Below are 11,677 nucleotides of genomic sequence, written 5' to 3' on the forward strand. Positions count from 1 at the left end.
CATCAGCGTAGTCGAGGTGATTGACGAAAGATGGGATCGCCCTTTAAACCCTTCAGCGGTCTAAGGGAAGCTTAAGCAGCATGGACAACAAGAAGGAATAGAATCGGCGACAAGGAACACCTCTGGCGGATTCCGCTTCTATTTTGTCTCTGCATGGAAAACTAATCCGTTTCCGCATATTATCGCGAATTCAGCTATTCGACTTCGTAAATGAGAAGCATACCTGAGGAGAGGTCACCCCCGCCGAGCAGCCACAGTAGCGACCATAAAATGATTGCTTATTTCGAGAAAAATGACGCCCTTGTTGCTGCATATTGTAAAAGTTGCTTGGAACCGAAAGAAGCATTATGCACACTATATTGGCCCCCTGACGTTCATCAAGGCTGAGAGGTGGCGGCGTTCAATCAGCGCGTGGTGAATTTGGTTGAAAGTGGTCCCGTTTGGAGAGGTCCACATATGTTTGTGGACTGCTTTCCGCGCAAACCAGGTACTTCCAACAAACATTTCTTGCGATACTGCTAACTGAATAACCCACAGTCCGTTATCACTGAAATTCTTATGTGAGCTATGGGAAGCGACGTATCGCTTGAATACGGGTTCCGTACCTACTCAACTGTTTAAATCCTCAAGTATGATTCTGATATCATATTTGGGACAGGCTTGGGGGATCCGCTCAATGCCACATAGAAGCTACCCCTTTTCCTCTCGCAGACGCAAAGTGCATAGCCTTTCAAAGCCAATAACAGCAGGTTTCATTTTTTGGCTGACTAAGAAACCTACTCCGAGCACATGGTTTACTGGATGGCCGCTATAATATATGCTGCAGTGGTTCTTCTACAGGAAGCCAGCGCATCTCATAAAAGATGAGAAAGTGCGCAAATCATTATTCTGTTGTCGTTGTCGGGTTCACGGTTTTAAATTCCATCTTGTCCGAGGCTCCTTCTGTTGCTTCGTGACGTCAATTTTTTGGGTAGCGTTGTCAACCTTACCCAACCCCAACCACGTGAGACGTGAGGCCTTCATCCTTCTCGCTCTGCAATTCTTCATTAAGTGGGTACCAATCTACTTTTCGCCGTGGGACCTATACTACACTTTTATCCAGGTCCTTGATACTACCCTATTAATGGACAATTTAACTTTCAGGGCAAAGAAGTAGAGATTCTCTGATTATTTTCGGTTCACAGATAGATAATTTTTAAACTGAGTTTTTCACGGTGGAAGTTGCCTACCATTTCAGAGATCCCAGAAGATTCGACAAGAAGGACGTTAGTTAGGTTGAGTAACATGCACAAGGTAGGCAAACTAGAGCCAAAAGTTAGGACTCTAAAAGTAGGGAGGGAGCGGTTCTGGCAGGATTATTGTCACAAGTGTCAGCGATTCTGGGATATTCAATAAAATTAGTCAAGGAACATAAAAGCATATCCTATCTTAATAAATCGGAGGGTTCCTAAGCGGAATTTTCGGGCAAGGTTCCGGGCTGGACCCGCTTGCGAAGAAGACTTTAAGTCGTATCTCCGCTTGGAAATTATGCAAATGTTTGAGAATCAGCAATCACCGAGGATATAATTAACAGGGCAGATATCGGCTGACACAGAATAGATCCCTGCAGGACGACAGAGGAAAGGGAGAAGAAGCGGGATGTGCAGCCGTTAAAAGAGACGCGACAGGATCGATTGGAAAGGTAAGAGGCAAGCTTTTTAACAATTGGTATGATATCGCTTCGAGACAAGAGTTTGAATAGAACTATCCTGCGATCTGCAGTTTCGAAGGCTCAAGCAGAATCAGTGCAAATGGTACACATTTCTTGCCGTGAATTTAGACATTTGGCGACAAAGTTGGCAAAGTCGAGCAAGTTGAAGGCAGTCGTCCTATACTTAACAAAGCTATGTGGCTCTTTCACTATGTGATGGCCATAGTGGGAGGACAACCAGTCGCTGACATATCTTTCCAAGATTTTGGAACAAGAGGAGAGGGAGGAAATGGAACGATGTTTCTCGGCAAGTGTATAATTGCCACTTTAGTGAATGAGGGCCTCTTTTCACAAGTTTTAAGCAAAAAGTGGTTTGGAAGACCATCGTAGCCAGGGCCGACATTTGCATCAAGTTTGCCAATGAGGTGCTCGAGGGGAGTGGTAGGCGATGCGAGGCAGGCTACATCCACTAGCGGGACGAAAGAGAAGGAAGTAGAGGGGACATGGACTGGAGAGAGGAGGCGTCAGGAGCTACGCAAGACGGTGCATGAAGGAATTTGGAAAATCAACGCGTAGGAAGATTAGAGAGGACAATATCAAAAGTGCGATTTGAGTGATTTACTGAAAAGTAAAATTGTTCATGAAAGTGGATAAATGAAAGGAAGGGTGAGTGGGGTTATTAAGGGGGGAACGAAGGAAAGGAGTAGAAGGCCAAGAGAGCTTTAAGAACGTTAAAGTCATCAGAGAGGATGAAAGGAAGAGAGGGGAACAAAACAATTAGGAGTTCTGGTAATCTGTCGAACAAATCTTCGCACAGCGAAAGGAGCTGAGCGAAGAAGAATATACACGCGATGTGAGGAGGAGGCAAAGAAAGAGAAAAAATGGTTTTGACATGGAAAGGGGACTTAACAGGGGACGTAACAGGCAAAAAAATTCAGATAAAATGGTATAGAAGGTGCTTGGTCGCACGCTAATAAAGAGAGGAAGAGAATCCAGTTGATTGCCGCCAGGGTTGGGGGGGGATATCTGAGCATCGAACTCGAGAACAGGATGGTGGGGTATATGATCTAGTGTCCCTATCCAACGCATCTTTTGCAACGCTTTTACATCAGCCCTTTATTGGGACAGGGTATCTGCTTGCAGCTCCTTTCCTGTACAGGGAACGCACGTTCCATGAGAAAATGAGAAAATCGTTAGTAAGTCCGTTTTCGTTGCGGTTTTCCTGGAGGTAGGGTTCGTTAGTGGAGTTGTTGGTGTTGATTCAGCAGGCGTTTCCCAGGTGTTATGCTCCATCGTGGGTACTAATCCACATTTTGGCCCTGATAACAATACTACCCTTTGATCGCCTCTAAAGGCTTTAGGGTTTCAAAAAATCTTTACTGTTTTGATACATTTATGTGAAGCGATGGTTCCCTTTGATTCCTTCTTGATACTGAGTTCCTCTGCGGCCTCAGCAGTGTGCTAACGGAACGCTAGGTATCTCCTGCACTTTGGCCTGTTCTACCTACTGAACTAACAAATTGTATTTTGCAGAAAATAGCTAATCTATCTACGTTCTGTCTGGAACATTCCCTGCAAGAACATCCCTTACAAGGGGTGGACAAATTCATCACGATTGGGATAAGGTTGTGAAGCCTAGAGAAAAATCGGTTACAGAACAATTCCTCAAATCAAAAGAAACAAAAACGCCCCATCGAATTCGCGAAGCAATGTCAGAATAATAGAGAGACTGGGAAAAGCGAAAGAAATATTTTAATCAGTTGGGATCCTGCCGGCTTGCTTATAATCCTTCAACTGAAAACTACAACAATGTCCAAGGAAAATGAGAGCAAGTAAGAATAATGTTCCAGATACGTTTTTATTTTAGTTCATAGCGTTTACTAAAAATTTTGGCAAACCATCCTCATCTTTGTATAATAATTCAACAAATTATTAATCAATGAAAATAGGTTTGCACATCATGCCCGAAAGGAATTGCAGGTTTTCCGCCATCAGGTCCTTCGATTGAATGAGATCCAGCGGCAGCGGCGTTTTGTTGAGCCTTCTGAGCAAAGTCGACGGCTTTCTGGGTTGCTTCCTTTGTAGCCAAATAATCAGCACGAGTTGCTTCCACGCGATGTTCGATTTCATTCAAGTTAGCCTTAGCAGCAGCAGCCATAGCGTTTTGGGAAGCCAATGCCTGTGCAGCATTATGAGCGGCGTTATCAGCTTGTCTGGCTAAGGCTTCTGCATTTTCGGCAGCTCCTCTGATGATAGCAGCTTGTTTCGCAGCCGCATGAGCAGTGGCTGATGATGCAGCTGCGAGTTTCTCTGCAGATTGAAGTTGGGATAGCTCCTCGTGCAAGTTAGCTTGGGCCCTGGCCTTTTGCTGTTCTAAGTTTTGGAGAAGGACGTGCTTTCCAGCAAGAGCTGCCTGAGCGGTGGCTGCGGCTTGTGCTGCTTGCTGAGCTAAACTGCTTTTTGCGGCGTAGGATGCTCGCTGAGCTGCTGCATATTGGCTGGCTACCGCAGAGTGGGCCTGATTTGCAGATCCTTGTGCTATGTCTGTTAGTCCTTCCACGTGAGGGTATCCGCAGTTGATAGCACCTAGAAGATATCAAATGATTATTTAATGCACTTCCAAAACTTTGCAGTCGGTTGAAAGTAATTAGCTTACCGATGAGGGCAAGTACTACAAATGCTACTGCGAATTTCATAGTGAGGTAGTTGGTAGAGTGAGGTTGATAACACTATGACTTACCTTCCAAAATTCGCCATATTTATATCAGTACAGCACATTCCACCAGTGCAAATAATTCTAGTGGGAAAACACGCGGCTTACTACGGAAAATACGGGACGAAAAACTAAACCGCTTCATTTTTGCTGGCACTTCCAAGTTACACTATCGATTTCATACTCCGTATTCAATCTTATCGTGCAAATCTTTTTGCCACTTGAGAATCTGCACAAGGAGGTTGAATCAGTGGCCTCTTGAATTGGCTTGAAATGAGCCCAAAGTAAAACGTTCGCTATTGACACAAAAGAAAATAGAGTGGATTTTTGAAGTTGGTGCAGTTTGGACTGTAAATCGAGTGTTGTCACGAAATTCATTAGTTAAAATATACTTTCGACTTCTTAGACAAAGTATGGGAATTACCCAAAAATTAATTCTCTAAAAGTTAGTTGACTCTGTAAACAATCAAAGAAATCATGAAAACACTTACTTTTCCTTTTATTAATTAAAACTTTAAGATTTTATCAACTTGAAAAGGGTTCGTGGGGGATAAGACAAACTCAACGTTGATTTCACAAGTATCTGAACTTTATTAACCAAAATTAATTCTTTTTTGCTCAATGTTTCAAGGTTTTTAATAAAATGAAATCGATTGGGAAAAGAAAAAAGATTCCAAGTGCGTTAATTTACCAAGAGCTGACCCATACATTTTTAAATATTTTGTTGATGTTTTATATATTTTATTGGCTAATTATTACAATTATAGCAATAATCTGCTTGAATTATATTATATTTGTCCAATGATAATCTTCATAGTGCATTAGTCGAGTTGATTGGACTTGACTCTATAGATTTGGTCCCTCGGGCTCAAATCCTAGTTGCATTATAAAGCCGTAGTCATTGTAATCAACCATAGTAAAAGGCAGAAAGGCAAAAGAATCATGAAACGATAAGCAAACTTCTAAAAATGAGCCAGGAAGTCAACTCAAAATAACCAAAACCCTTACAAATCCTGATTGCAGTTAGATGCTAGTAAATGAAGTCCTTAACTGATACCATGGGACTAGAGTTTCTAGGCTGTTCAAAGTATCTAGGACATGAGTGGCAGCCTTCTCTCTGTTAGTTGAGGTTGGAAAACCTCCCACCACACATTTCATTCAATGTTCTTCTAGTTGTAATCTTATATCCAGTTTGGACTGAATATCTGGAGCTATAAACTCGTAAATGACGTAGAAAGGATAATACTGCACAGCGAGATATCAACGAAGACATATTCCCAATCAAACCAGAATATGAGAAGCAACACTCAAGATTGACAATGACGCCGTCAAAATATTTATTTATTTATATCATAATTGGATAATCATCCCCAAAGAATCAACTGATGTGCAGTAGCATTGAGCAGGAAAGGGATAATTGCTCAAACTGCTCAAACTGTCGGACTGTACCAATTCGAATGGCAATGCAAGCAATACGGAGCGTAAAAATATATCAGTTAGGACTGTGGAGCAGGCCCAAATTGCTTACTGTGCAAAAAGAAGAAAGATGTAGTCCATCGGTATATTGTAGGCAACAGCAGGTGCCAGAATACAAGACAGACCTCCTCGCAAGTCGCAGATGAGGACCTTCTCTCTCAAACTGTTCACGAGAAAAACATTTGTTGGCTATAATTAGTGAGCCGTATCGGAATCACAGCAGTGGCATTTAGGTCAAAGATCAAACGGTCATACTTCACCGAGGCACTCGACAAATATGAGTAGATGTGCATTCTGGTTCTGGACGCAAGAGTTTTTTGGCCGAAAATCATAGCAGGGAATTTAACGCGGGGCTCTTGCTTTACTCGAAGGGATCGTGGAGCTATTCGTAGTACTCGCCCAAATTTCAGGACCTCATACAGTTCCAGAGGAAAGGTTCTGGGGTCTATAATGGGTCTGAATGACGTTGGCGCCACTTTAGCCAGTAGCCTTGCTTGGTAAGTCAATGAGGGCAATACTTACGAAAAGGAGCGCCAGAGAAAACCTTATTCAAAACATCCAATTGACGACAGAAGCACGCGATGGTATTATACCCAGAAGTTTCCTGTTTCCCAGTAGACTATCCAACTACTGGTAGAAAAACGAAATCGTAAACTTGCGAAACACATGTTTCGAAACAATTTGTCTTCACCAGAGGCTTAGGGCAAAGCGCGGAAGCGATGATTGAGAGAAGATACACAGACAATTGCAGCCATTTGGGGAAATTAAAAGAATTGTTTCAAACAGTTGCGCATCCACGCTGACATAAACCCTTAGAACGGGGCCAACACGACGATCCCTGGAAAGAAAATGTCACCCCTCTGTTTCCTCGCCACCATAATTGCGGAAGGTAAGCGGTGTTTCACCTCAAGAGAATAGGAAGTGCGGAATATGTAGTAGGATCGGTAATAATTAAGCCCTAGGTTTCGATAGTATCCCTACAAAACTATGAAGCTAGCAGTGAAGAATAGGTGACTCAAAAAGGAATATTCCTTGCTCTCACTAAGCCAACTGGAAATGCAACAGAATTGAAAAATCAAGTCTTACTTATTCCAACTAATTTAATCGCTAGAAACACCGCGAAATTACACTTAAGTTAATAACTTCATCCCCTCCCCGGACTTCCCGAGACTCCCGCACTCCTTGCCTAGTGTTCTTCAGCAAGTGCTTTTGGGGTGTCCCTCCCATCGGCCGATTAGCAGATGGGACTCCACTGCAGAACGTAGCCAGCATTGCAGTTGACATAGCTCCTTAAGGTGTGACTACTCTCTGCCACTGCCACAGGAAAATCCAAAAGCTCCGCACCACAACGATGATGCGTTTTAACGCAAAGTTTGTGCGACCATGCGAAAATTGTCGCAAACAGTTCAGCCAATGACGCGGTGGTTGTACACTACAGAGACATGGATCTTGAATCGAAGGCAGTGCGGATCAAGACTGAAACCTACTAAGTCAGACTGGGATAGAAGGATAACCACTTTTTGCACCTCCATGTATAGCCCAGCCCTAAGATCGAGCGTTTTCAGCGCTTTATGTAAGTTCTGCGGGACTAATCCTGTCGCTGAAATTACCACTGGGACTACTTCAATCTTTTGTAGTCTCCAAGTCTGCTTCATATCGTCTGCCAAGGGGCCGTAGTTCCGGATTTTTTCGCGCTGTTTTTCAACAGTGTTCCGGTCCGATGGTACGGCTACATCCATTATGAAGCACGATCGTTCTTCCTTCAGAAGTAGAACTATGATAGATCGGGTCTGTTATGATTAACACTGTAAAGATTCTCTGCGGAGTATACTTATAATAAGGATGGTAGGTTGCCACTAAGTTATACTTCAATGCAAGGTTTTGATGGAGAATCTTACAGACGGAGTTATGGAGATTGGTGTACTTGGTCCTGCTCCACATCCTGCACGCAGATGTTATGTGCAGGATGGTCTCCTCTTCACAGTTGCATAACCTACAACTGGAGTTGGTGATTGAGGAGTCGTGAAGAATGTACCGTTTATAATTTTTTGTTGGGGGCGAAGCATCCTGATTTGAAGTTAGGAATGCTTCGGTCTCATAGAAAAGTACAACATTAGTCAACCATTTGTTGGAGGCTTCGATGTCAATGCTTGACAACAACAAATTTTTTATATGGCCTCCGTGAATGGGTTTCTCTTTCCATATGTCGATCTTCTGTTGGACTGAAGTAACATTCGACATGGGATCCCATTCTCTGTTTCTCAAGTTCAAAGGAGATAATTTATTATCTGCCATGACTGTAGCCTGATGTATTTGGCTAGAGGATTGTTTCTCATAGAAAAACTCACGAAGGGAATGCACTTGATTGTAGTGTAACATTTTTAAATCAAGTACCCTCCCTCCTCCCTGATGACGTGGGATAGTGATCCTCAATTTTTCGACAGCTCTATTGTCCATGGTGTTGTTTGCAAGAACTACCCTTACCCGTCTATTGACAGATTCTAAATCCGTATTACTCCACTGTGTCACACCGAAAGTATATAGAAGGACGGGAATGGCGAAGGTGTTGATTGCCATGATTTTATATTTCCCGTACAGCTCAATTTTCAGGACAAGATCCAAACGCCGTTCAAATTCCCCAGCAACTTAGATTTGATTATTGCCACAGCTGGTGTTGTTGCTTACAATATACTAAGGTATTTGTACACATCGTCCGAATCCATTCCCTCAATTCGGATGTTATTTTGGCTGTATCCTTCGTTGCCGGTGTGTTTTCCCCGAACAATTGTTTTTATGCGATATTTCTCCAAACCCAACTGACCCTGCCTTACAGCGACCGTATCGCTTATAAGCTGTTCTTTGCAGCCTCCTTTGCGCATCCTTTTTGCTCCTCAGCTATCAATTTATGAACATCCAGATGTTTTGAGATGTTCGCGCACAAAACTGAAGTGGAGACCTTGTAGATGGTAGGAAGACAAGTAATTGGTGGACATTTTGAAGGGCAGGAGGCACCTTGTCCCTTGGGGATGAGGAATCCCCTTGGTGAAAAATTTTGGAACTAAATCAGGATCGGCAATCATCTGATTAAATTGATTTGCCAAAATCCTGTGAGTGCTCTTGAACCGCTTCAGCCAGAAGTTGTGAATCTTCCCAACTCTCGGCACCTTCCAGTTACCTGCCTTATCAAGGGTTGTTTCTACGTCGACTTCAGTTACGTCAGCCATGGTCATTTCGGGAGGGCCTTGCATGAACGCATAAAGTGTGGGAGCCAAGCGGCTGGATTCGCTCCAAACAATTCTCCAGACCGACAATCTGATCTGTTGCTGATTTGCCTGGAGTGAAGCTTCTTTGGTGTGGCCAATGATGTTCTGGGCGTATATGGCTATCCGGCCTAACAAGTTAGCGGAGAATATCTTATATTAGGTTGTTGCATATGAAATGGCCGATTTGGCAATCAAGTGAAGTTAGTTGCGATTTGCCTGTATCAAACCATCACCAGTTGGCGCTATTCGTATCGGATAATGAAGTATAAATACTCCTACATTTAATCAAGGAGTCGTTTCAGTTTTGACCATTGTTGTAATAACAGTAAATAAAAAAAAAAAAAAGGATGGAAAGGAGCCAAGAACATACACGTTTTCTCTATGAGTTCCAATTCGGTCATAAAGCGGAGGCAACTAGGAACATTAACAGCGCATTTGGAGCTAATACGGTAACCGAACGAACCACACGGCGCTAGTTCAAAAAATTCCGGTCAGACGACGTAAACCTTAAGTCAGCCACGTGGACATCCAGGAACATTGATTGACAACCACGAGCTGCGTTTGCTAGTCGATTCCGACACACGTCAGTGTCTGGGAGACATGCTTGGTGGTGGTAGTATTTGTCCGTCGTCTTAAGTTAGCGGGACTTCCAAATCGCTGATATTTTAATTGTTGAACAGTTCAGCAAAATACTCAACCCATTGCTTCAATATGCCCATTATGTCAGAAACCAAATTTCCCTTTGTATCGACAGGATGATCATCGAGGTGTATAAGGCTTCATCCTGCTGATTTGTTGATAAAACTCCCTCGAGCGCAATACTGACTACATTTCCTCCTGCAGTGTACTGCAGGGTACCGTTGCAGTCGTGACTGAAGTAAGTGGTCTAACACACTTCAAGACCCTGATCCAATATGGATTGTTGCGCTAACGATTTTTATTATTATTATTTCCCCCTTATAGTTGTGACGGAGGTCCAATTATGTTTGCGAACCACTTTCCGCGCAAACCAGGTACTTCCAACAACCATTTTTCGCAATACTGCTAACTGAATAATTCGCAGTTCGGTATCATTGGTATCCCTATGTAAGCTATGGAGCCGACAAATCGTGTGAATACGCTCCCCATCCCTACTTGACTTGATTTTGATATCCTATTTGGGATAGTCTTCGAGGGCTTGTTCTGCTGCTTCGTAGAAGGTATCCTTCTCCGACTCTGCAGTCCCTTTCTAGGGGCGTAAAGCTTTATGAGGCATATATTTCTAAATTTGCGTCGCCAACCCAGAGTGCATAGCCTTCCGCTTATATATCACAGCCGAAAGCACCAGGTTTTATTTTTTGGCTGACCAAAAAACCTACTCCGGACACGTGGTTTACTGGATGGTCACTATAATATATGGTAACTTTTCTCCAGGAAACCGGTCCCTGTCTAGCGCATCTCTTGCGGCGCTGCTACATCAGCTTTATATTGGGACAGGATATCGACTAGCTGCTTGGCAACCCCTTCTCTGTACAAGTGGCCCACGTTGCATGAGAAAATGGGCAAATCGTTATTCCGTTCGTCATTTTAAAGTTCATCCTGTCCGGCGTTGCTTCTGTGACCACACGGAGGTGGGGATACGGTTTGGTAGTAGAGCTGTTGGTGTTGGTTTAGCAAGTGTTTCCGAGGTTTTATGCTGTTGGTTCAGCAGGCGATTCCCAGGTTTTATGTTTTCATTGTGTGTACCAATGCAAGTTCCACAGCGATAAGTTGAAATGAATATTAGCAGGCAAGCAGTCATTATTTATCTTATTTATCTGTCTAAACTAAATCCCCGAATTAGCTGCATTCGCCTTTGAATTTCTAGAAACCGAAAACTTCGTTTTTAGCCATTTTTGAAAGAGGAGACGGAATTGTATATACCCATAAACCATGTCGATTATTAATTGATAGCGGAATGCAATAACTTCTCTTATTAAAAGAAAAGATACAACCATCAGCAATAACTCAATTCAAAACTGAAAATACCAAACGAACCTTCGACCGGAATGACCTGCCAGTTCAAATCAATTTCCACTTCCAAGAGCGCCACAAGCAAATATATCACCTCACTTAAACCTATTTTCATTATAATATTACCTAACTGACAGGGCTTAATTGAAATTAAATAAACTGTCATCACCGACAAGATACTGTTGAATAGAGCCGTCACCAGATGCAGTCTCATAACTATGCCCATTGATACGCTGTGCACGGGTCCGGACAACTCACGTTTTCAGTTCCTAATTGCTCCAAGGTAAATAGATAGTTCTGCAAGGAGAGTCAAGGTAGGAAATAGTTGAAAAGATATTGAAATTTTAAGACAATACATCCGCGGTAAAGCCATATCTGCCCTTTCAGATGCCGAATCAATGACTTTGATAGGAAGCAATAAAGTAACCAAAGGGCATATTGCGATTTTACAAATGGATTGCATTTAATCAATTTGCGCTGATAATTTCCTGTCGCTAAGTTGTCATGGAAATGTTTTATGAGTATCTTTTGTGACTAGGATAA

At 42.8% G+C, this 11,677-nt stretch overlaps 1 protein-coding gene across 1 annotated transcript; it reads right to left on the minus strand.

The window, feature by feature from the left end:
* Nucleotides 1–3,529: 3,529 nt before the first annotated feature.
* LOC119659749 (translation initiation factor IF-2-like) lies at nt 3,530–4,410 on the minus strand. The gene is made up of 2 exons (XM_038068011.1): nt 4,347–4,410; nt 3,530–4,276 (listed from the first exon to the last, which is right to left on the minus strand). The coding sequence occupies exons 1-2, from the start codon at nt 4,384–4,386 to the stop codon at nt 3,627–3,629; spliced, it is 690 nt and encodes a 229-aa protein (XP_037923939.1). The 5' UTR covers nt 4,387–4,410; the 3' UTR covers nt 3,530–3,626.
* Between the last annotated feature and the right edge of the window lie 7,267 nt (nt 4,411–11,677).

Source organism: Hermetia illucens, chromosome 6 (assembly GCF_905115235.1).
Source record: "Hermetia illucens chromosome 6, iHerIll2.2.curated.20191125, whole genome shotgun sequence".
Taxonomy (NCBI): Eukaryota; Metazoa; Arthropoda; class Insecta; order Diptera; family Stratiomyidae; genus Hermetia; species Hermetia illucens.

What these genes read in the sequence shown, in the direction of transcription:
- LOC119659749 (XM_038068011.1), bottom strand. Translation starts at nt 4,386, where the DNA reads ATGAAATTCGCAGTAGCATTTGTAGTACTTGCCCTCATCG. An exon ending in TGTAGTACTTGCCCTCATCG is followed by an intron (nt 4,277 to 4,346) that starts GTAAGCTAATTA and finishes GATATCTTCTAG; the next exon opens with GTGCTATCAACTGCGGATAC.